At 38.7% G+C, this 27,426-nt stretch overlaps 1 protein-coding gene across 1 annotated transcript in view; it reads right to left on the minus strand.

Annotated features, from left to right (window-relative positions):
* Positions 1-5,163: 5,163 nt before the first annotated feature.
* The window catches only part of LOC139722484 (poly(A)-specific ribonuclease PARN-like), a 64,972-nt gene continuing 42,709 nt past the window's right edge, over positions 5,164-27,426 (minus strand). The window contains exons 16-19 of the mRNA XM_071633774.1: positions 24,486-24,647; positions 11,949-12,240; positions 10,356-10,471; positions 5,164-6,350 (exon numbers count right to left, since the gene is read on the minus strand). Coding sequence (XP_071489875.1) covers positions 6,298-6,350; positions 10,356-10,471; positions 11,949-12,240; positions 24,486-24,647 — 623 coding nt within the window. The 3' untranslated portion in view covers positions 5,164-6,297. The remainder of the gene's footprint in view (positions 6,351-10,355; positions 10,472-11,948; positions 12,241-24,485; positions 24,648-27,426) is intronic.

Raw genomic sequence — 27,426 nt, forward strand, 5'->3', positions numbered from 1 at the left:
AAAGTATCATGCACGATAGGATATCAGAATGAGGACAGTAGACAGATGTATTAAAGGTATTGTTTACCATTCCGGGGAGCAGTGATTTAAACAAAAAATGTTTGCTTTATCACATTTGATGCATATGTGTAGGTCAGCTGTATCACAAAACATCCTGTAATTTCAAAATTTTGCAATAGAGCCTAAAATGTAAGGAGATATCACTATTTTTCTCACTAAAAAAGTATTTGTAGATGGTTTAGTCTAGAAATAATTTTATCATAATTGCTGTTCAGATTGTGTATATCTAACAATACTTAACATTGTTTAATACGTTGATTCACTTTTTTTTTACACTGGTTGTTTCTATCCTGAAGTCACATTTAGAACTATTTTGAAGCACTAAAGGTGGATTTTTGTTTTAACTGCAAATGGTAAATACATGTAATGCCTTTAAAGTAAGGTAGTTAATGGGTTAAGACTGTTAAGCCATAAAAATAAGTCTTGATTTCAGTGACTACACTAGTAGTCTGGAATCAATACTGCTTTATGATAACAAAAATATATAATAGGGTCTACACTCTACACTCGAAGAAATATAGGTTCAACTTCGCACCTTCACCAGTGTAACACTGGGGACACCTTTACGGGTGCAGTGTTGCAACTTGACAACTTTAAGACTAGAGAGGAGCAAAGTTGCTTCTTTTAAGGTGTTCCCATTGTGTTTCTGGTCGGGAAGTTGCAAAGTTGGACTTAAGTATACACTCGTACTCTGAAAACTGAATAAACTCGAAAATCACTTTTTATAATCAAGCTTTCGTATTTATTGGATAGTTTGGGTATTTAGCCATTTTTGGCAACACAACACATAAATTTCTCTTCATACATAGAAAACCACATATAAAAAACATTTTGAAAATACAAATGTGCCTCAACATGTCGGTACAAAAGCATTTATTTCACAGTTGTGCACACGAATGCACTTTACACGGAAGAGTGTGGGCGGGTGGAATTTGGGTCAGGTTGAATGATTTTTTGGGGAAAATACACAGCTATGATATGAATGCACTACTAGAAAGATAGGGCATTAAGGCTTGATCGTGGGAATGTAGAAACATTGCACCTGCTCAAAAACATAAATGAAATGAAATTACCAAGAGTGCGCTCAGGAGATAGGCTATGTATTATGTATAACTAATGGACAAAACTTGGGGGTCAACCCACACATTAGCTAAGATGCTACAAGTAAATTGGACCTTGCTAGCACTACATATCAACATCCTACGTTGTGATGCTAATGCCTCAAACTGACATGTTCACAAAATGGAGGATACCCACAATATTATTTTCTGATAATCTTGAAAGGAATATTTATTTGTACTCCAAGGATTGTCTTCTTTTTCATGTTAAAGAGTAAAGAAGGGTATTTGGCAAAAAAAAAAAAAAAAAAAAAAAAAATCAGTGAAAATATAATCATGTAATTGGAGTATTAATAATCACCATTACAATACTCGAAGGCATTTACTTTTCTCTTTGTAAAAACATAGAAATCATCACATCACATTATCCCATAGTAGCACACGATCACATCATGCATGTACCTGGCATCCATCCCCCTTGATTAATGAGGCCCTTGATTATACACCAATGTAATATTTTACCATCTCTATCTGAAAAAAACAAACAAAACAAAACAAAAAAACAGCAATAACAACCCACGAACTACGGAAGTCAGCAGTAATCGTTACGTTGCTGGCAACGTTTGTACATTGTATGAGGTCACATTACAGCCATACACATACCGCTACAATGGACACTGATTCGAAAATGAACTCCACGGCACATTGGACAACATTTCAGACTTGCAATCACACATCCGAATGAACGAAGACTGCTTCATGCGATGGAGATTTTTGATTAAACAAGTACCAGTGTCTTAATCTTGTTATGCCAGAGTTTGAAGGTACATGGAGACGCACTGACATTGGCTCATAGTTAAAATCTTAAAATGCACGAACATTAGCACGGGAGGGAACATTCTCATCCTAGAGGGAAAAATTGATGAATAGAGTATTTCTTTTCAGAGAACACCTTTTGATACATTTGCACGCTGCTGAAATTCATTTTTTTTTTAAATATTAATTTCATGACTTTTAACCCTAAAAAGACTGGGCTATTTTGGTAGCTCGAAAGACTGGGGGGGGGGGCCTAAAGGGCCCCCTCTTAAGATCTCGGCCGTGGATCGCGCGATCGCCGCGGAAATTTGCACAATGGTAGTGTGCGATGTAATCTACAAGATCGTATATTTAAATTTTCCAAAATAGTCTTCTTTTATTTTATTTTGATTAATTATGCTAATTTATGCAAGAAATCAGACTTTTTTATCTTAATCAGTAAATAAAGCTCCAAAAGTGCTCATTTTTGGTCTAGATATTCTTTGTAGCATTCTTAGCAAATGTACTTGAAAAAAAATTCGGTATCAAAATTAATTTCTTATTTATTTTATTGTTTTATGAATTTCTTATGTATTTCTTTGTTTTTTCGACCTTTTGTTTTTGTTGTTTTTTTCAGCAAAATTTGTGGCAGACCCTTTTTGAAGCATAATACTACTAAAACAAATTGATTTTAGCCATTGAGAGTAAAAATAAGCATATTTATATGAACCATGTGATAAAACTCAATTTGTATCGACTTTGTACACAAAATCACATTTTTGAGCCATTTTCGGTCTCACGTGCATGTACAAAAAGTTATGTAACTTCAGAACCGTACCCCCGGGCATCACAAATTTGGTGTCAAAATGTGCGGGAAACTGGAAAGAAAAAAGTCATAGAGCATCGCGGCGAGAGCATTGCGTGTTGCTGAGTAATCGCGCGAAATGTTGAGGGCCTTTTAGGCCCCCCCCCCCAGTCTTTTTAGGGTTAAGGGTAGCAGCAGTGGCAAATTTGAGAGGAACCATGAGTGATCAAAGGGATCATACCATGTCAGTCAATTCGATAAGGCATCAGACAGAAGGTAGAGAGCATAAAATACACTCAAAATGCTATGTACAAAAAGAGCACCCTTGCAGATGCAAATTGACAATTTATATGCTTTAAACATGATGATACATACAACAACAAAAAATCAGAAAACATACAAAACATCTCTTTTGACAGCTTCATAATTTAGAGAATTGTCAGGACTCTCACAGAAAAAATATCAAAGTGGAAAAGTATTTCAATAGGATCTTGTCGAACACAGAGCCAGCTTTTAAAAGTTCATTACTGCAAAGTGTCACTGGCAATCCAATGCTGCCCAAAACGGAAAAGTGGTTTTGTATTGTGGGAATGGTTTGTAACTTGTATGGCCGAGAATGGCTTCGAACTTCTTTTGAGTTGGGGGGCGGGGGAAGTAGTGTTCAGTATTCTCATGATTGCTAAACACACTTGCCCTCCATCAAAAACATGTAACCTATAATTATAAAAAGAATCTGGGAGGAAATAGCTGCCCCTTAATTATGACAGAGTAAATTCAGATTACAACATATCAGCCATCTCTTCAACTCCTCTCATAAAATGCCATACAAGCAAAACATTCTGCAGCACACGATACCTTTCTTCCGTCGCATTCAATTTTATGTCACACGCACACACACGACACAAACACACACACACACACACACACATAAACACACAAATAATTGCATGTCCCGATGTCCACAAGTATTCACACGCTTTTGATATCAAATATGAGCCCTTTTGGGGAAATTCTGGGTCATCATCGCATTCTCAATAGCCAAGGGAATTTTCCATCTTGTGCCATCGTCATGTCGGGGGGGGGGGGGGGGGGGGGAATGATACCATTGAGTGAGAGAGGGAGGGTGGGGTGGGGTACCCGTCCTTTGTGATTGGCTGATTCCAGGAGGCGTTTGTGGGGAATTTCCAGTGGATAGTCCCATTCATTCACAGACACATATGAAGTAGGCCTATGGTATTGTGTAAACAATTTACAGACCACACCCTGATTCGGTCCTGAAAAAACAGAGTATGGACTCGGTGTGATGTCCAACAGAAATGAAGCAAAATCGGAGGAACTGCTTTAGTGACGACAATAAAAACAAAAGCACCCTCACCAGTGTGGGACTAACCATAGTGAAATAAATAATGGTGGTTTGATGCCTCATACGAAAAGAAGTGCCTGCAAAGTTACAATGGTGTTTTTATCAGCTTGATGCTATGACCATGAGCAGTTGACTAAAACTTGATTCCATTTAGCTTGTTTTGCATATATGTGATATGCTCCCAAAGACAAGAGATTGTCTCAGAGATTGGGCTTGGGAATTTTTGAATAGCTGGGATTTCGGCGAGGCAGTCCAGAATGGGGCTGCGTGTGAGGAGACTACCGAGATTCTTGACCCGTAATACCCCTTGCTGTAAATGAGCGAAATTCTGGCGGGAAGCCAGCGGTACCATACCAACAGGGCAAAGCCAAGGATAAAGTGTGCGTGTAAGCTGAAGAGAGACAGAGATAGAGAGATTTTTTATGCAAGGAAAGATAATAGGCCGCAATCACACATTGAGGAAAAAAAAGGCAACTAAATGAACATGCAGCAGAGTGCACTTCAAGAGACATCTTTCACTTTGTACCCACTGTACTATTTTCCTCTCAAAACAGAGCAAAGCCAGGATATATGGGATGTACTTCCGCATCCATAATCAAAATTTGGGCGTGGTTTGATTTGCTGATTTCAAGAGATGCAGCAGGCAAGAACTAGAAGAGATTGAAAATGGTTTGGTTGGTTGTGATACATGCTCATTTTTAAAGTTTGAATTATAATCGTTGCAGCGAATTATATTCGTTGGCAAATAACTATTCACCATTCATCAAAAGGTATTCGTAAGCGCTACTACGCAGTTTCGAAACACCACTGTATTGCCTCAAAGAATCAAGCATACAATGTGAGGGCACCCAAAGCAACACAAAATATGTACAAGATCAACATGGCATCACCACCTTACAGGAGATCACTTTGCACCCAGTAAGTGACTACATGGAATGACTTACACACCAGAATCCGGCAACACTTGAGTCTCTACAAAATTACTGGAGATTTTTCATACTCTTTACTAGTCAAAACACAGTTCTGCTACTACCCCCCACCCCCCCCCCCCAAACATACCCACACACACATAAACACATACACATGCACAGCACATAAGATAAACAAGGTCACGATTCTGTTATTATTGCATAGATAGAATTCTTCATTTTTGGAGACGAGTAGACATATGAAAATGATTGCAGTACTAGACCCTAGCTTTGCCAATCCCCTTGAATTCAGACTTGGCAATCCATATCTCATACAAAATTTACTAAGGACCCTCAAAACATGCTTGTTAGAATTTAATATCTCGACGCTGATGTCAAATTAAATCCAAGGGAATTAATGTGAGCATTCTTGGCACTGATAGACTGATCTACAAAAGGTTTGTCATGTTTTTTTTAACCCTAACTGTGCCCACTAAATTCCAGTTTTAGATGATGGAGTCAAAAAAATCAAACCTGAAACTGGCTGCCACTTGTTTAACTGGTCAAAATGTCGTGGTAACCTCTAAGGGGGATGAATTAAATGTCCCAATAATTAGAAAATAAAGTACGATGGGATAAACTCAAAATGGGACACTTGACATGGATGAAAAACTCTCCCTTCAGCCTTGGACATGTCAAAGATTAAAAAAAGAAGCGGACATTGAAACCTGTTCGAGGAACACCTATCACGATAATATGAATGTATTTGAAACTGCATCCTCATGATTCTTTGAGCCATGCCTACAGAAGTTCTAATTTTCAGTGTTTTAAAGCAGATTGCAAATTCAAGGCCCAAAAGGGGGTCAAAGTAGTCTAGAATTGAGAAAATTTGAAAGACCAAGACCTGATCAGTTCTCTGCCTACATGGGACGGCTCATCTTCTTGTAACCTCTTGGGACACACATTGGTCACTTCAGCAGAAAGCCGAACCAGGTTGAACTCACATGGGGTGTGTACTATGGCAACTGGAGGGATCCCCGTTTCTCAAACACACAGATACCACGGAGGAAAAGTTCTTTCCCCTCTCCAGCAGCTTTTCTCAGCAAGACGTGACAAGTCTTCTCGAGACTGCCAGCTGGTGGAAGTTGAGGGCCTCCTTCCACTGTGAATTCCTCGCTCACAATATTGTACCTCCAGTCTTCTTCCAGTCTGGTCCTGTCTGTTTGTCTGTTTAACAAGCTCTTTGCACATCTACCAGCTAGAAGCCACAAGGCTAAATTGTCTTTACATCATCTCAGGGGTCACTGGTCACCATGTTGAGGGTTCCTCAAAAAGCTTGGCGGGTCCCTTAGCAGAGGCATCTGGGGATAAAAAAGAGAAAGTTTGACATCAAAAATTGACCTTTTTTTTTTTTTTGTAATCGGCCATCATATGAAGTAGCTTTCAGAGCATACATTCTTCTTTGACCACACAAAAAAAGGGGACAGAATGTAAAGTGGTAATTATCCAGACAGCATAGATGTAACATACTATTGACAGTAGCCCTGACTGGCTGAGAGAGGCCCTACTGCTTGGCTGGAAGTAGCCCTAATTGACACTGGGCTATAAAAAAAAAAGAAGAAAAAAAAAAGAAGAAAAAAAAAAGGAAGAGAGAAAGGAAAGGAAGTAGAATATTGTCATGAGGTAAGTCTTAGAGGCCCTTTTAATTTCTTAAAAACCCTTTACATGCTCTTCACTTTCACGTCTGATAACTTTTGAAAGAATGATGTTACTGCTTTGAAAGTTGGTATTAGAAAGGGATAGAAAGCATTGATAGAGTATGCTCAATTTTAGTTTGGTTTGATAATCACTTCATCGTTGTTGCTATGGTGTTATACATCCTGTTTTTTGTCCCATTGAATGCACAGCTAGCACGGCACAGTAAGATTAAGCCCTTGAATAGACTGTATTCTTCTGAGCCTCTTTTCTCAGCACACACTTTTCCAGGGCGTGTGTTTTCTTTTAATATAGATAGGTTAGGAGAGTCCATTTGAATTGAGTTATACACCATTTTGAAGCTCAAGGTCTGCTCTTTTCGAATCTGCCCTTAACTAAAAATCCATGTCTGGCGATCTTTTGTAGGTTTTGTGATGTAGGGTCACATATCATAGCTAATACTATCATTTCAATAACAAAGTACCACATACTGTAAAAGTTTTAAACTCCGTTTTTGCGGTTCCTTCATATTTCACATCATGTGAAATTAAGTCTTTGATGGAGATCTTGTATGCAGACACATTTTCTAGTCATAATCCCCTGAACATTTTGCCTTTTGTCTTTTTTTTTTGATATTTGCATTAACTTAATGTCAAGTGAAATATGAAAATAAATATGCTGGAATTGTCCATTAAAGTCTCGAGTGTAAAACCAGTATAATTTTAATAAGTAATGAAAAAAAGCAGAAACTTTCACACAAGTGATTTTTCACGCTCTGCCACGTTAGTTGAATTGTGTGTGTTATCGATCCTGCGGAATAAAAATGTAAAATACATGTACTGTTACAAAAATATATATGTGTGTTGTTGTTGTTTTTTCCAGTAGCTTCTCACATTGAATGTGCGAGTATTTCCATGCTTAAAAAATGTCAATTTTTCCAGTACTACACACTTCAGATGATGATGGGAACCACTTTTCCATATGAGTAGAAAATATTCATCATATCTTGTGACAGTATTTGATACCACTTGATGCTAACAAGGAACAAGGAAATGGGCAATTTTCAAGTACTTTAAAAGTGGATATTTTCGCGCGACTAATTTTTCGCGCTCGGCCCGGTAAGAAGAGTTTCGCGTGTTTTTAATTCCGTGGGGTCAAGGCAGTAAGTACTGGAATATATGGCATGCAAAAATATTTGTGTGCTTTTATTTTCGCGCTAGTTTCTGGTTGCGCGAAATGCGCGAAAATTTCAATGCCGTGAAAATTTCCACTTTTACAGTAACTTTGATAAAATTATTGGGAGAAAAAAAGATACATGCTTGTTCAAAAAAAGTCAAGGAGTCAAATCTTTTGCTATCACTTTTCATTTGAATGGCTACATACACTGCAGTATTTGAAGTGGAAGAAATTTAAATAAGTAATAAAAACATTTTCATGTGGATTTTAAATATATATAATGGGTGACACACACATACATTCTTTGCAAACAAAATCACGGTTTGGATATTTCTGATTTGATTGGCCATATGTGGAGGCACATTATTGAAGCAATTCACAGGCAATTTACCCTTTTCACTGCATATTTGGGTAAAAATACAGTAACACCCTTTAAACGCACAGAGTCCTGTATCCTATGAGAAAGACAGGCCTTCAAATACAGTATATCTATGCCTGTCTGTATACTGTAAAACATGATATATTCTCGGCACGAAATTTTCGCGAATTGGAGCCGACGGCCTTTTTCGTGGCAAGAAATTTTCGCGAATTGCCTCTTGCGTTCAATACATATAGTGTAGATAAGAAATTTCGCGTACATTTTAATTTCGCGAATCTTGGCGCTCACGAAATTCGCGAAATTAAAATGCACGCGAACATTTCTCGTTTTACAGTATGTATGCAATCAATATTTGAGTGTGGGTGTGGGTGTGGGTGCGTGTGTGTTTGTGCGTGTGTGTTTTGTGTGTGTGTGTGTGTGTATGTATGTGTTTGTGCATGTTTGTAATGATTCCATGACACTTGCTCCTGTGACAATTGCTCCCATGAAATATGTACACGCTATTAAGCCAAACATAAATTATAACCACAAACATAACCCTTACCCTAATCCTAATCCTCTCATCAAACTAAACCTAAAAGCCTAACACAACCCTAACCCTAAGTCCTTAGAGAATATAAGACCAGAGCGACTGTCACAGGAGCAAATGTCGTGTCACCATTTGTGGTTCCACAAATCAAGTATTCATTATCTGTTTGAGGTCAGTACAATTCATAGCCACTTTTTGTCTCTGCACATACGACTCTCTACCAGTGACACTTTCTCTATTTCACAAACCGGGAAACATTTTTAAACGTGATCTCATACAGCAGCTGTCTGAATGGATGGACACAAATACGTGTACACACACAGTGCATACCATATCGCATGAATCTGTGCAAAGTACAGAAACCAAACACTCCCACTGCCGGCTTCATTCAGGGCTTCCCCGATATGATTCCCACTTGATACTTATCAGAGAAATAGAGAGAAAATAATAATGTATACGTGCTACCACATATCAGTGTTCTCATCCGTACCATTCTTTCCTTGGTACCAAAGTGTTTTTCTCTGAAACTCCTTTCTGGTCAGAATGGGAAAATCTTTCTCTTCAGACAAACAGCAATATGAGCACAGGAACAATCTTTACGGACATGACATCTCACAAGATGCGTAGGCCAGTGTTTGTGTGACCTTGCATCTCAAAACAAACCCAATACTTGCAACACACAATTTTTGTTCAGCTCAGGTCAGAGTCAAAAACAGGTCGGAGAAACTCAGGCTGCGTTTATCATCTTTCCCATGTTTAAAGCACGTTTCAATAGCCACTATAAATGTCATTGCAGCTCATGTCTTTCATAATATGTTTCTTTTTTTGTGTGTGTGTCAAGCTACAAAGGAAAGAAGTACACAAATAAGACCTAACTGTCTAACATTATAAAAATCCTTTCACGCATTCATACCACACTAAAAAAAAAAAAAAAAAAAAAAAAAAAAAATCGAATCTGATGTTGAACAATGAGCTAAAATATTCATACTTAAATGCAGAAAGTCATATGTAGGATTCTTTGTCTCCTGGCCCACTTCTTGGAATGAACTACAGCTATGAGACATGGTGCAAGTGTCTGCTACTGATACTAACATCTCCCAGCTGGATTTGAGTAATTTCCTTGTTGACCTCTGTGTTGGACACAAGAGTGCTATTTGCAGGAACGGAGCTCAGCCCGGAAAGAGTCATGGACCAACATTTCTGAGAAAGCCAGCGTCTGCCGATCACTTGAAATGAAACCAGACTTTAGTGTGCACTATGAATCCTGTCATATGACACCAATATAAGATAAATTTTTCTGCAAAGTTAGAGAGGTCTTTTTCCGTGATTCCTACATTCAGTGTACACATATTAACTACTAACTGTGACATTTACATGCCTTTTACTTTTGGAATCTTGACTCCTCATCAAATTTGTATAAAAAGTTTCTTGCATGCAAACACTTCTGATTTAACAGTATGTCATCAAACACAGGATCTACGTGTGTGCAATTTGTTTTCTCAACATTAAACAAAATCTTGCAGATTAGCATTAACACCTCCTTCGCTTTTATCTTAATTTTGTTTTTTTAATTGTTTTTCCACTCACCATTCTCTTCACTGCTTGTCCGAACCATCTTCGGCTGAGCGGAGGCGGATGATGCGGAGGAGGAGGAGCCAGCGCTGGGCGGAGTCACACTTCTCCTGGACACAAAAGGAGCAGCGCTACCACCGGTGGGAGGAATAGGAAGGGGGAGAGAGGATTGGGTCCATGAGTGGAAGGCAACACGGATGGATTGCAAGATGGGCAGAGAGATGGATAGAGAGTGAGATTGGGTGAAAGAGTCAGGAATGGATATATGCATTGATGGGTTGAATGACAAAGGGATAAATAGATAAGATAGATAGATAGACAAACGGATAGATAGATAGACAGACAGATAGATAGACAGATAGACAGACAGAGAGATAGATAGATAGACAGACAGATAGACAGACAGATAGACAGACAGATAGACAGATACATAGACAGACATAGATAAACAGATCAGATAGATAGGATAGACACATACATAGATAGATGAGATATAGATGAATGGACACATGGAAAGAAACATAGAATACAGTAACAGACAGATGGATGCATAGAAGATAAATAGACAAACAGATAAATAGACAGACAAACCAACAAACAGATAGATGGACAGATAAATGGATATTTAGGCACATATAAGATAATAAGATAGTGATCAGCAAACAGATAAACAAGAAAATTGACAAACAGACAGATAGTATAAGAATGAAAAGAAGAATTGGGAAGGGAATGATAAAAGGAGAGATGTGGGAAGGACATAAGATATATGAAATCGAAAGAAAGAGATGTGCAGTCTCTCTCAAAATACATAATGTAAAAGTGGATATTTTCGCACGACTAATTTTTCGCGCTTGGCCACGCAAGAAGAGTGTCGCGTGTTTTTAATTCCGCGGAATCAAGACATCAACAACTAGAACATAAGGCACACAGAAATATTCGCGTGCTTTTATTTTCGCGCTAGCTTGCGGTTGCGCGAAATGCGCGAAAATTTCAACACCGGAAAAATTTCCACTTTTACAGTAAGTGTAAAATCATAGAAACAATTGCTTTATCGGCTTGCATGCAAAAAATTAGTATGGAGAAAATGATATTTTTGCAATGTATTCTGTTTGCATGATGCAACATTGTGTGTGAAGATATTCAAGTACAGTGAGACATTCTATTAGATTTTTTCCCAAAGGTATTAACTGTTTTTTTTTTTTTCACTATTGATGACGAAATAGTACATTTATTTTTTCTTGCACCGATCCTTCAGAAAAATATTTACAATGATTGTATTAATGGTGTATGCACAATTGGAAATTGACTTGATGGGAAAAGAAAATTTGTCATTTCATTGTATAGAGCTAACCTGGGCTGAGCTTGCATTTGATATCATATAACTGCCAATTCGTGTTTGATCGATCACATCTTCACAAAATCATAAATTTCTTAGTTTCGATCACAATTCACGCAAACTCTCACTGCTCTGTTCCTCTAAATTTTCTGCTTCTATTCACCCCCCCCCCCCCCAAAAAAAAAAAAAAATTAAGGGTTGACTTCCCCTTTAAAGTAGGGGAGGTGCTACACTCATTATTTGTGGATAAAAAGCCAATGACAGGAGCTTACTTGGGGTCCATCTGTTTAGTCTTTTTGGCACTGCTGGCCATGAATCCCGCCACCTCTGGATCAAACTCATCCAGCTTGTCCGGCGAGTGGTCGTGGGCACGCTTCTTGCCTCGTGGACTATCCCTGGCTGCCGAAGGCCCAACTTCTTCCGTGGGTCCAACTTCCTCGGCGGGTTCGGCTGCGTCCGGGAAGTTGGGGTACGGTGTGAAGTCCCCATCCATGTACTGTCTCTTCTTGAAGTCTGCATAGGTTGTGACTTGGTAGATAGGATTCTTCTCAATGCTGGAGAGAACTGTGGTGTTTGAAGGTTGACAGAAATTAAAGGGACATTCCAGACAATCTTCATAATTTCACATCATGTAGTATATAAATTGACAGCTCCATGTATAGATTTGTGGAATTTATTTTGGTCCTTGAGCAGAGATACCAGTACTTTAAAAAACTTTAAACGAATTAAACTGAACATTGATGATGATGACATAGGAGGCTCACATATTTCAGAAAATATTACAATACCACTTGCTTAACAAGTTCACCTGTGTATAATCTATGCATGGCTTCTTTTGTCCTGCTTCCTTGAGCCCCAAATCATGCATTCTTATGCTGAGGCCGTCATGTCACCATCCTTGTTCATTGCAATTTGTAATAAATATTGAAAAACATTCTTATTCCTCATCACAATCACAATAAATTCTAAAACTCTGTTCCCAGTATATAACTAATTTATAGTTGTTCATATGTAAAAATCTGATAATTATCCAGAGTTCTTCTTTAAATGACACAAACTTCATACATGACCGTAAGTGTCCATATGCTTGACCAACTAAATTTAAAACATATTAATTTAGCAAATTATATGACCGCAAATCCATATGATCCATTGCCATGAAAGCCTGATGAAGTAGTTGTCAGACATCAACATCCTGACTATTGTAAACATCTTTATTTTTGCATGACTGCATGGCTCTAATGGTAGAGCGTTGGAAAAGCGCGCCTTCAACAAATTACCAACGATTTGTGTGCAGGTTACCTCGATCGATCGGGTCACACACATTAGGCAGGATGGGATGCATCACACTAATTTCTTGAGGCGAAATCACATTATCAAATACTGTAAAAGTGGATATTTTCGCGCGACTAATTTTTCGTGCTTGGCCGTGTCAGAAGAGTTTCGCGTGTTTTTAATTCCGCGGAATCAAGACATTACGCACAGGAACAAATGGCAAATAAAAATATTCGCGTGCTTTTATTTCCGCGCTAGTTTCCGGTTGTGCGAAATGCACGAAAATTTCAACACCGCGAAAATTTCCACTTTTACAGCAACGCACTAGTTTGCAAATCATCCCGCTACTTTGGAAATTTCCCGAGTTTGGATCAGGAAATTTTTTCGAGTTTAGCTTTCAAAACATTATCAAATAGTGCGCTATTTCATCATTGGGTTATGAAAATCCAAGCTCCAGATTCTGAAAATAGCACAGTATTTTGAAACATCTGGCTGATGTGAAAACGCCTATTCAACATTGCATGGGAGTATGCACACAAACTGGTTGGGAAGATCTCCTTCATCATCATTTTTGGGAAGAGATGAACAGATGTGAATGCTCCCCAATATAACAAATGAGATTTATCCCCTAGAGTGTCTCCAAGATTCAGATATGAGTGTGAAAAAGGTTTGCAATTTTTTTCTTCCAAACTTTTGAAAATCCATAAACAGAATACAAGTCTGACCTAATAATGTCTAAAGGAGAGGGAAATTCTTTCCCATCTCATGAATCTATTTTTTTCTTGCCCTGTCTTTTTGCGGTCTTCACGTCACAGATTACAAGACACCACATCACAAATGGCTGTGAAACTACAAATGCTTGGCGATTCTACGAAAAGCCTGTTGTCAACATGCCAAGGTGTGTGACGCCCTTGTGTCACACTCGGGTGACAGTGCATCTATTTATGCCTCCTATTCTTACACCACTGTATTCCTCAAGGCAGTGGAAAAATTAATGAGGGGGCCTTCACCGAATAAGAAAGATGTGGCTACATGAGGAATACTTTGCAATTGAATGGATGCCAGCCATGGCGTGACCTGTCATGGGACCTAATTTTGTTCTGTACCATTCATGTGACACCTACGTGAGATCTCTAAATAAACCACGACCTTTCAAAAAAGAAGTAACTTTAGTCAAAACATGGTTTTCATATGACTGCAGAAACTGTCAATTTTAGCTCAAAAAGGGAGACAAATGCATATCAGAAGGAACGTTTGTGAAGTAACACTGTAATACACTATTTCAGTTTGGTTACAAAGAAAATGTGAAAAAAATTACCCAAAAAGGTAAGTCAAAAGTAATGCAAACTCTGAGGATACCCAGTTGTGGTTGCTACATGAAGTTTTATATTCAGTTAAATATCAATTACAATGCACTGGGCCATAGCATGCAGTATCGTCACGGGCAAGAGTGTACACAGCTCGTAGGCTGCATGCAATTCAATACCCCTGCTAGGGCAGGATTCAATCGATCATCCTATTATAGTGGTATTCTACAAGTACCCACTACTGAATGGTGACAGCACTTCGGGAATAAAGTTAGGTATAAAACTTTTATTATGTCACACATTTGTTTGATCTCAGAATACTTCAAAACAACTGATTATCCAAGTAAATTGTTTCAGCCAGATAAATTTCTTGGTAGAGTGTTTCAATATATAGTAAGCAAATTTGTTTGAAATAGGCAGAAATAACTGAGACAGCCCTGACAGTAATTGTCGAATATAAAGACTATGTAACAACTAATGATATAATTTGGTAAGACTAGACTTAGAACACAGAATTAGATTAGGAGAATCTACAGATAAGGTAGGGGTTTAAACGTGATATGATGCACTCCCATTATCATTTGATTTTGATTTTTGTTTTATTTCTGAATTTCTTTTTCATACATAACTGAAATACAAAGTCAATTGAACAAACTAATTGAGCACAGTATAATTTAAAATCTAAACAAATGATTATTTCAAATATCCACCATTTTTTTTTCTGACGTACAATGTAATGCAAAATGAAAATAAACAAAGTATTTTGTGCATACATTTATGCAAACATAAGTTACAGTATATCTATTGTTCAAAGACAAAATTAGGCAACCCTTGATGTACAGAATTTCAGGAGACCATAAGAGGTACTTGATAGGCGCACACTAATTTTTCATGCGCGCCAAAGAGGTTTTTGATGCGCGCGTTGTAACAACTCGGACCATTACTGCGAGTAGCCAGAACACGAAACGCTACAATGTAGTTTATACAGGCCGCTCCCATAGTACAACACTGTACAATTCAGAGGGACAACCAATACAACTCATCCCGCCGTCAAAGCGAGGCCGAGTTATCCCCGAGTTCGAGTTTAGCCTGACCCCGTTCGGGTAAGTTCTGAGACTGAACCCTTTTGGTCAATATTTCGCATTTTCAACGTTACCCATCAAATATCTTGTTATTACAGCGTTATTCTGCACATTTCCCAGGCATACGTTTACATTTGGGAGCGAAATTTGACAACTTTTACAGGCGTACCAGAACTTTGTTTGGGCTTTAAGCAAACGCTTGATGAGGGCAATGGCCTCAGAAATGATTGCCTAAATAATACAACATTGTAAGAATATAATATACTTGTAAGTCACCACTCACTGAGTGGCAATAAAGAGAAAGGGAGGAAGAATGAGGGGAAAAAGTGCAGCAGTGCAATTGTGCAATTATATGGTGCAATTTCTTCCATAAAGTCTACTTTCAAACTTCCTAGATGTCCAATGTTTTACCAATGCAAGTGTCAGCAGGCAGACTGTTTACAGCACACGAAAATGCGGGGATTAGAATCCTATGTCATGTTTATGATAATGATAATAATAATAATAATAATAATAATAATAATAATAATAATAATAATAATAATGATAATAATAATAATAATAATAATAATAATAATAATAATAATAATAATAATAATAATAGCTGGCTTTTATATAGCACAATGACATTTCACACTTGCTATTAGAAAGTACAAGTATCTCAATGCACTTTACAGACTAGTATTACCCCAGTCACTGGATACATATTTCTAACCAGCACTATAAACAGTGCTCACTCTCCACTCCCTGGGGAGCATTCCAGCCAGTCGCAGCCATTTACAGGCATGCAAATGCTGATCATAAGCTTTCTCATCCTACATAATGATATTGATGATAATTAATTATCATCAATATTGATGATAATAAAACATCTAAGCACAGATACAAACTCTTGTGTCCTATAAGGTGCAAACAAGCGAAAAAATATGATTTTGTATATCACATTTACAACTATCAGTCTTTGGCTACGTTTATCCACTTTCCCATGTTTGAAACACGTTTTTTATACCCACTATCAAAAAGCGTTTGCAAATGCTTTTCTGATCTCGTTTCTTGAAATGTCGCAGCTCCACTGCGCAGTTTGACCGGAGGGGTGGAGATGTGTAGAATTTGGCAGAGGTTGGCATGGGCAGGCCAGAGCATGCATTTCAAAACAACTTTTTGTATTCATCAACTGCATAGAAACACATTTCTAGCTAAAACTTGTTTGCAATTGCACTTTTTTCCAGCACTTTTAATAGAAACATGTTTCTAACCCCATAATCAAAGCAGCTTTGCATTTATCAACTACTATTAAAAAACACTCTGAAAGTTGTTTGGAAACCTTAACTCATTCTGCGCTGGAAGTGCATTGATAAACGCACCCTTTAAGGTTCTGGGACCTTGAGTTTCTTACATCGTCAACCTCTACTCACTGGAGGATGCATTAAATCAAACACTATCTCTGGAGATCGAATCAAAGAGAGGAGTGATACTGGGATGATACAAACAAGGCGAAGTAAAAGAAAAAAGAAGCAACTTTCCACATATCCACACTCCACATGAGAAAGGAAGGGGGTTGTTCACTGTTTTTCATCAGCAGTGGTTCTGATTCTGGGGGTTTAAAGGAGAAGTCCAACCTGAAAATAAATTTTTAATGCATAGAGCAGATAGAAACCTTCATGTGCATTTTGTCTTTGCGAATCTTGGCTCTTTGCAAAATTTGCAAAAGAATTCTGGTTTTACAGTAAACTTAGAATCTCAATTGCTATGGTCACACTGGCAAAAGTTCGGGAAGTTTAAGATCATGATCTTTAAGATCTCAAAGTTTTGCCACTGTGACCACGGTGTGACTAAAAACTTCCCACTCACACTAGGGTTATTTCCTGGCTATCTACCAATCTTCTCAATCTTTGGGCAGTGTGAATGCCAGCAACTGAAACTCTGCAAAGTTTGTTAATATGTGACCAGTCCATCTGTTTGTGGGTGGTGCCTTGGAAGTGTGCAGCCATTGTGATGTACAGGCGTCTGTTGTTACGTCACATCACTAGCCATCAGACGGTGTACACTTTCTTCTTTCTTGCGCATGACTGTGCACTCGCAACCCAAACTTCAAGAATTTAAAGATTGAGAAGTTTGGCAGCCAGCGTGGATGGACAACAGAAGATTGTGAGGACATCGCAATCTTATGAACTTCAAGATCTTTCGCTAGTGTGACCGCAGTGGCTATTGAGCCCGTCATGTCACAGAAACCGTTGACATTTCTGTGGTCTGCTGATGTAGTTTGTTACATTTGTTTTCTCTGTTCATTGCTGGGGTTTCATTATACAAAATACACATTTTTTACTTTGAGTTCTTTAGAGTTATACGTAATATATAAGTGTTTGTTTTGGTTGCAGAATTTTCAATAGCCTCATGATTGCTAAATCAATAAAATAATTCTTGAATTTGCCACACATTTTTAAAAAGTACATTTCCTGTTTCTTTCCCATGTAAGGCATCTTGTTGCTGTTGTTTTTTTTTTAATTTCTCTCTCCTTTTGTGCAGACTTGATGAATCCAATTGGTCCCAAAGTAACCTTTCTCCATTTAACCCGTTGAGAATGGACTGATTTTGCTACAACACGCATTTCCCTAGACACCTGCCAGAGTATACTCAGGACTCTTCCTCAGCGAGTTAAGATTTACTCTGAAAGCAATTATTCAGGACACCCCTTTCATGCTCAGCAAATTTCACCCGAGATTTCCTGGGGACACGGGGGTGATGCTGTAGCATAAAAGGCATCACAGGTAAACTCCCGGGTGAAATGGTGGGTGACTTTCCAGAAACCTTACCCTCCAACCTTCCCTGGTAAACTCGTGGGTGTGCCCCCAAATTCCAGAGTGATGCTATAGCATGAACATCAAGGGTAAATTCCTGATTACTGAGTGAAAAGCAAAGTCAGCGTACAGGTCTACAGCGTCTTGCAAGGCGTTTGCATGTGCGCCATAGCATGTACTTGCACTGCAGAAGAGCAGGCGAGAGAAATTCAAGCGGGAGCTCATTCGCTAACTCTCTGTTTGATTCTCCGCTGAATCTCCCAGGTGATCACAGGAGTGACGAGGGTGAAAGGGGGTATTAGAGGTGCCAATTTAATAATGATCAGACAATAACATCTGCGGCAAACTTTTCCCAGGACACCATGAGTTAATTTCTAAGGAAGTGACCATCACAGACACCGACATTTCAACATTTTTCTCTTCTTCATAGCATGCCATTGTCCTCTAACATAAAAAAAGTTGCAAATGGAGGCGGGCCGCAACATTCTCTTGCAGGCAGAGCAGGCAGAGCAGGGGTTGTCGCCCATCAGAAAGGCTAAAAATACATCGAGACCCGCCAAAGTCATCTGGCTGAGAAAGGCAGCACTCCAGGATGTATTTCAAGAATGAGAACCCCAGATGGGGGGAAAATCACTGAACGTTCAACACCACAAAATGCATCCTGATGACATTATCAGGTTTTGAATATTTCAATTCACCGATCAGAAAAAAAAAAAGCAAAGAAAAGCAAAAAGAAAAAAAAAGAAAAGCAGGCAAATTTAGTATGACTGTAATACTTCCTCAGTAAGCCTGACCTGCACTGGTATTGCTTTCCAACGTGCACATTCATGTGATCACGTATACATTCAGAGTATAGTTCCTCCAGCATGAGAATCACTTTAACAATCGTTCCAGGCTAACCGGGTCGACGTGTTCCTAGAAATTCTATATCGCAGTGGAAGGGAATATCCTTATCCATTCTTCTCTATGAGAAGTGGGAGGAGTTATGGCATTAACACTAACAAATGAAATTCACACTTTATGCATGATTTAAAGAAAAAGAGATTTTTACAGTAATTTGAAGCCACTCGTGGACTTTATTTCACCTTCCTGTACCAGATGAATTGTCAACATTCATGGAAAGGTGTTTGTATGAATTGATTGATGGAAGATAGGAGATGGTCTTATAACAACCACAAAGTTCAAAACAACAAAACTGCTTGAACAACAATGCATTTTGTCAGTGATGACACATACGTTCATATCAATGATACCTAACATCATTTAATTGGCAATAATCACATGTGATGATCGTGACATTAATAGTAACCATTATGCCAATGCTGAGGTGATTTGATACTGCCAAACACAGTTCTACAAATATATAAGTTTGCTTTGTAAAAGAAGATTTTCAAATGTCATGACTCTATTAGAGGTACATTTTTTGGAATTAAAAAAAGTGAAGATGGATACACTTAGAAAAAGTGGGTTTTTTTTTCTGTAATAGTCTCATTTTTTGTTGCATTTTGAACAAAAATCAGAGACTGAATGTCTCATCTATTCTTATAAAAGATCAACGAATACAATTCCTCTTCTGACTTAAAGTGAAAAATGGACTTCAAAGGATTTGGAAGATGAGAAAGAATGCCAGTCTTCTTATATTTCAAAATGTCATACAGTATCACAGTTTAGCATGTTCTGTTCCAGAAGATCTAAAGATGTTCATTGGTCCTCAGTATTTCTTTAATTGAAACCAGTCTCATAATGGATAGAGTATATTGCCGGTTCTTCATCTTAATTCTTATTTGAAATTAAACAAAATTTGAGCTGGGAGAGAAGGAAGGACGGTCAAGATGACAGATGAACATATGGATGGACAGACAGACTGATGGAGGGACAATGCCAAACAAAATCACCTACTGCAGCATTAAAGGAAAATGAGGATTTATAAGGGAGTTTGTGGGGCAAAGATTGCGATATACCCTATAGAGAACAAGTCCACAGGATGTTGGACTGAATGTCTCTGTACCATACAACCTGAAGGACCGAGTGCTCTCTGAGACGAAGCGGGCAACGAAACAAGTTGGGTTATTGGATTGACATTCCATCTGATAAGATAGTTTCATTACCAGAACTAGAGCAATTCAACTGCCACATGTGGTCTACCGGGATGCCTTCACATTCTCACATGATCACTAGATATTCTGCCCAAAGAATGACCTCTTTAATGGTATACTAAGACAGTTCATTGACCATGACCATCGACATTTTTTAGAACTGACCCATGTATAGTCAAACCTGGCACTTGTCACGTGGGGTCACTAATGAATTCCCCCTCCCCCAAGAGAAACCGATTACAGGATCGTTATTCCGACGTTCTTTAGTCCGAATCGTTATTCTGAAGATTTGTTATTCCGAAGGTTCGTTAATCCGAAAATGTGATGAGGTTTGTTATTCCTAAGGTTCATTAATCCGAAAATGAAATAAGGTTCGCTATTCCAAAGGTTCGTTAATCCGAAAATGAAACAAAGCTCGTTGTTCCGAAGGTTCGTTACGGACCCTATATCACTTCGGATCAACGAACCTTCGGAATAACGAACCCTATTTCATTTTCGGATTAACGAACCTTCGGAATAACGAACCCTTCATGTATTTCATTTTCGGATAAACGAGCCTTCGGAATAGCGAACCTTATTTCATTTTCGGATTAACGGACCTTCGAAATAACGAACCTTTGGAATAACACCACAAATGTTCGGATTAACAAACCTCTAGGTATAGGGAATTTGTGTGTTTCGGATTTACGAACCTTTGGAATAACAAATCTACGGAATAACGAACAGCACCCGAGAAACCATGTTAACCTCTTGAAGACAAGTCCCCGAGTATACTCAGGCAGGTGTCAATGGGAAATGCATGTTATAGCAAAAGCAGCTCATCCTCAACGGGTTAAAGACCCTGTCTATAACAGCCACCTCTTCTGTCTCCCTCAGGTGGCCACTACAGACAGGTTTGACATATTTTCACCCATCTCACTGAATTACAGCCCTACTGGACTTCCATGTTGAAATTACAGGCCCTAGAAAACAACATTGCAGCCAAAGTTCAGTTACTTTGACCTTTGACCTTCCACATCATTTCCTATAACAGATTCTTGATCCTTCCCTCATAAATTTGTGATATTTTACTGGTTATAATAAATGTATATTATCATTTTGAATGTAATACATAATTTAATATAATATTACATTGTTATATATCATTTATTTATCTAATATTATATTCAGTTTTATATCTTGATTACTGTTTTAACTTATTCTTATTTTGTATTGTATCGTTTATGGACTATTACAACGTAATGTTCAAAATTTGTTTCAAATTATCAGCTGTATTTTAATCTTTTTATGCATCATACAGTGCTCTCTTGTAAAGCAGTTTTACATTATGTATGTACTGAAGTGACTACCCTGTATAAAGAACGAACACAGAATGAATGAATGAATAAATAAATAAATAAATATGATATTTCATGGTGAAGCTTTATTTGCTGCATCATGGATCAAACATCTTCATTTACTTTCATATCAGGTTGAGACTTGTCCAGTGATTACATCATCTGCTCATGTACTGGCAATTTGTGGCTGTGACCAAAATGACTGTGACCGAAATTACTGGTGCACACTAACAACAAGGAAGAAAGTATGTGCTGTCTGACAGCTTTGGAGGCATAGCACACAGGAAGTGGACTGGTCATGTGACAAACTTCCCAGAGTTTCAGCTGTGTGCGTTCAGACAGTACAAACTTCAAGAAAATTTGCCTGGGTTTGGGGTTTACCTAGGGACATTTCATGAGAAGTTCTCTGAGAAGTTTGCATTTCAGACTGGCCAAACTACGAAAACCTAAACAGCTAGATATTTCGCCAGTGTGACTGTAGCCTTTTGTCAAGGCCCTCTTGCCGTAAGATGGCTGTAACAGGCAAGCGAAGTGAGCCCCCACCAAACGCAACAGCGCAAAGGCCTTTTGAGATCTGCTTCACACATTATTATTCATGACACATGAACCCTATTGAATGGTCATATTAATGGGTTCCGGTCGACCAATGGAATGGCACACTCCCCACATCCTCCATCTTGGCGTTGTCCTGCCTGTTTGCATGCATCATCGACCACCTGTGGAGGTCTTTAGCATGCATTCGCCATATATGCAAATTGGGCTCAGGCAGACAGACACGCAGATTGGTCGACTTTTACTCCCGAAATCGGGGAGCAAAAGTCGGTAATTCAAAGAGCTAACAAAAGGATGCGAAGCAGATCCCAAAAGGCACTCGTGCAACCCCATTCGGCTGGGCTCTCTTCACTATACAGCAAGAGGGCCTTGATAAAAGACTAGTGTGACTGTGGCTATAGCAGTCTCCACAGAGTTAACACAAGGGACATCAAATGCCAGTTTGATACAGGTTTAAGTTCTCTCCTGCAATTTCTCACCAAGGAATAAACGACTTGCAAATTCCAGCACTCGGAGTGATGAAACTAAAATCAAAACTTTGCTGCAAGCACACAAAGCACCCTTGAATGAGTTGACAAAACTGAAGAACTGTAATGAATCCTGCAAACATCTGTGCGTGTATGGAGGAAATAAGATTTCTATTTCGTGAAGTGTTTTCCCTTTACTTTCTGGACTGGGTTCCTGTAAAGATAATTTTGGATGAAGTCTCTCTGTTTGTTTGTTCTGTTTTTTCTATGTCTCTTTTATGAGAGTCAGGTTAGATTGAGGCTGTCCCTGTTTCAATTTCATTTTCCAAGAAGAGGCAACATTTCCTTGTGACGCTCCAGGTTTTTTTTATCATTATTATTATGAGGTATCCCAAAGTGAGTTGCAATTCTGTCGAAGATATATAAAATGCCCATTTTCCTCATACAGTGACTCTGAATTTGACCTAAATGACATCTAATTTCCTGGTCTGGAGTTTTTCTAAGACAATCCTCATTATCGCATATACCTGTAACGACTCAAACGGTTGTGGCGCTATTTAACTTCCATAACAATGAGTCGACAATGCTGTGGCAGTGCACAACGTGAGCTCTGTTTGATCTTACATGTACATGAGAAACATGGAGCATTATCTCTATCTCGAAACTGCATGTTGAGTTTTGTAGATTTTTTAAAAGCAACTGTTACCTGTTGCGAAAAGAATTATCAGCTGTAAGCTCTGAAATGCATTCTTGTTGTGGAGTGAGAATGCTTCAGTCATGATAAAAAGGGGAAAAGTAGATGATTGTGATTACCGCATAAGTTTGCCCTTAACCCTAAAAAGACTGGGCTATTTTGGTAGCTCAAAAGACTGGGGGGGGGCCTAAAGGGCCCCCCCTTAAGATCTCGGCCGTGGATCACGCGATCGCCACGGAAATTTGCACAATGGTAGTGTGCGATATAATCTACAATACTGTATATTTGAATTTTCCAAAATAGTCTTCTTTTATTTTATTTTGATTAATTACGCTAATTTATGCAAGAAATCAGACTTTTTGATCTAAATCAGTAAACAAAGCTCCAAAAGTGCTCATTTTGGGTCTAAATATTCTTTGTGGCATTCTTAGCAAATGCACTTGAAAAAAAATTCAGTATCAAAATTAATTTCTTATTTATTTCATTGTTTTATGAATTTCTTATGTATTTCTCTGTTTTTTCGACCTTTGGTTTTTGTTGTTTTTTTCATCAAAATTTGTGGCAGACCCTTTTTGAAGCATAATACTACTGAAACAAATTAATTTTAGCCATTATGAGTAAAAATAAGCATATCTATATGAACCATGTGAAAAAACTCAATTTGTATTGACTTTGTACACAAAATCACATTTTTGAGCCATTTTCGGTCTCACGTGCATGTACAAAAGATTATGTAACTTCAGAACCGTACCCCTGGGCGTCACAAATTTGGTGTCAAACTGTGCGGGAAACTCGAAAGAAAAAAGTCATAGAGCATCGCGGCGAGAGCATTGCGTGTTGCAGAGTAATCGCACGAAATGTCGAGGGGGGGCCTTTTAGGCCCCCCCCCCCCCCCCCCCCCCCCAGTCTTTTTAGGGTTAACCCATTGATGACGAGCCCAAAGTATACTTGGGCAAGTGTCTATGGGAAATTTGTGTTGTAGCAAAATCAGCTCATCCTCAATGGGTTAACTAAAAATTCACATCAGGCGACTTTTTGGTGGTTTTGTGATGCAGGGTCACATTTGAAAATCACACCCTCTCATTTTTGATGGAAAAAAAATAAACAATTAAAAAAAAAAATCACACTTTGTAGCAAGTCTTCTTTGATACACCACAACACTCTAATGAAGACCGAAAAACAGCATCACTGTTGGACTCACCGGTCGACGCCCTCTCTTTCTTGGCTAGGCCGACCAGGGCAGAGGTGTCATCTATCCAGCTGATCGAGATGGACCCAAAGGGGGAGAAGAGGTCGTAGAGGTCAACGGCCTTCCACTCGGGAGGGAAGGTCACATGGAAGACATGGTCTCTGGATGGCTGTACTGAATTGATTTGTAAAAGAATGATAATGATTTATGATAATAACATACTAACAGGAGTTAGAGCAGTTAATGACCATGACGAAATAACAATAATAGCATGTCAATAACAAGTAGCAAAAATGACTGCATTGATAATGACAATGATGATACAGTGTAAAAATGATTACAATTAATATCATCATTACTTCTATCAATGAAATGATTCTTACCATTACACCATCATCAACTAATACTACGACCATTGTCATTATTACTTTCAGTGTTATCAGCATCATCATTGGGCCGAATGCATAAAACAAGCAATTGCTTGTAAGCAATTGCTTCAAGCAAAAGCACAAGCTCGTCTAGCAAAAAGGTCTAGCTCAAGCAATTGCTTAAATCCATATGCATAACCTTTTGCTTGTGCTCATACCTTTTGCTTGTCCCGCACAATCAATTGCTTGCGTTTTCAACAAAAGGGACGTCAAGCATGTGTGTGCGGAAACATTTCCTGACATAGCAGAAGAGTGATGAAATGACACTCATAAATGAACACACAGGATAAGCACACACATCTATACACACACACGTATTGGCTGATTCCCATCACTACTTGTAGTAGCCCGGATCTGCCAGATCGCACGTGGAGAGAGGTCTCCTTGCTCTCCACCGAAGTCAGACATCGTACCTGTTTTTCATCACATTTTGCGTGCTAACCAGTGGACATTCCCGTTGTTGAAAGGAAAAAGTTTCTTAGACTACTTAGGAGTAATTTCTTGTAGATTTATACCACTCCTGCACAAGTGTGGTATTTCTATTATGAATATGAAAATGATGCTTAAAAGGGAACTTCTCAGTTACGCAAAAGCTCAAGCTCATTTTACAGAGCTTGGAAAATCGTAAGCAATTGCTAGCAAGAACAAGCAAAAGGTATGTTTTATGCATGTATATGTTTTCAAGTAAATGCTTAGTCTGTAAGCAATTGCTTGCAGGCAGCAAGTAATTGCTTGTGCTTGCTAGCAAAAGCTTCTGCTAGCAAGCAATTGATTGTTTTTATGCATACGGATTCGAGTAAAAAGCTAGCACAAGCAATTGATAGCATTTATGCATCCGGCCCATTATCATCACTACCATCATCATCATTATCATTCCTATCTTTGTCCTTATATTGTCATCAAAAGTATACATTGTTGGTCACTGATGAAGTGTCTTTCTACATCATTGCTGCAGTGTTCAGGGCACCATCTAAACACCTGTTTATGACTTGCTGATACTGGACTCACACAAACACACAAGCCATGATTACACTGGCAAAACTTCTTGAATTTTAACTTTTGGAACACTTCACAAAGTTTGCTCCTCCAGTCATACTAGCAGCCAGACTTCTCAAAGTTTCAGTTCTTGCTAAGTTCTCAAAGTTTGGGTCACTGGTGCATATGACCAACGAAGAAGAAAGCGTGTGCCATCTGACAGCTTCTGAGGTACCGCAAACATGAAGCAGACTGCTCATGAGACAAACTTTGTAAAGTTTCAGCTGCGTACGTTCAAACGGCACAAACTTTGAGATGATTTGCAGAGGTTCAGGAATAATTTCCCTCGTTTTAGTGGGGAAGTTTCACGGAAAGTTTCACAAGGAAGCAGGAAGTTTGAGGTCATACTCTGGCAAAAATGTGACAACTTAAAACTTCAAGAAGTTTTGCCAGTAGTGACCGTGGCTACATAGTCTTCTCACTCCACTTGAGGGGAGGGGGGCATTCCAGCCAGTCTTCACTGTCAATAACATTCAGCTGTCTACCGATTGCCAAGTACTGCATAGAGAGGCAACTTGTGTACAAAGTGTCTTGGCCTGGGGATGCAAGTGCTATGAACTTGGAGCTTCTTATTAAATGTGCTGTATCCACAATCCGCGTAGCCTATAATCTAGGCAGAGAATGCAGCTATAGTATTTGCTGTTATGGTAATGTCTGATGCCATGAGAATATGGCCTTTGCTATTAAAGCAATACGTTTGATGCAGCGAGACTACGAACAGTGAAACACAAAAAGTTGCCACTGATTCATACGCTGTAGTTGATACTAAGAAAACAACGACTATAAAGCAAGACGAGTGGATATATAGGCGGTGGATGCTTTGCACGCATCCACTGTTTGTAGTCTCGCCGCATCAGACTTGATGCTTTGCAAAGACAATAGTCTCACCGCACCAGACATTTAGCTTGACAGTAGAGACCATAGCTGCATCCTCCGCCTAGATTACAGGCTTCAATCCACAAGACAATGACACCTCCACTTTGCACTTTTAGGGTCAGGCATGTGAGCTAATATAGACCTTTTATTCCTTCTCTTTTTTTTTTTGGTGGGGGGGAGGAGGGGGGCTAAGTGGGGTGGATGTTCCTTTTGCAATCATGATCCCAGCTTGTGCACCCTACCAGTGTCACCTCGTTAGCCAACACATAAATCGCTGCCTCATTCACAAAGTATTACGAGCGGCATATTTCAAAGGTCCAAAGTGCACATTTGCATAGAGGACATAACATGTGTACATAGAATGCGTTATTAAAGCTAGATATACTCGGGGTTTCGATGGCAGAGCGTGCACCTGCCATTACGTTTCAGCACGTAAGCACGTCGGTTGCCATTGAATACAAGGAATGCTAAATACACAAACTTATCCTATCACAACTGCCGATTGCAGAGGGGTGGAATTAGTAAATTATATGATTGATTGCAGGATGTCATGTATGATAACAATAGTCTGAGTACCATTTTGACTAAAAGTTGAAACCCTTGACATACTTTTT

Source organism: Diadema antillarum, unplaced genomic scaffold, assembly GCF_040938485.1.
Source record: "Diadema antillarum isolate AM-2024a unplaced genomic scaffold, OU_Dant_1.0 scf00000166, whole genome shotgun sequence".
Lineage (NCBI taxonomy): Eukaryota > Metazoa > Echinodermata > Echinoidea > Diadematoida > Diadematidae > Diadema > Diadema antillarum.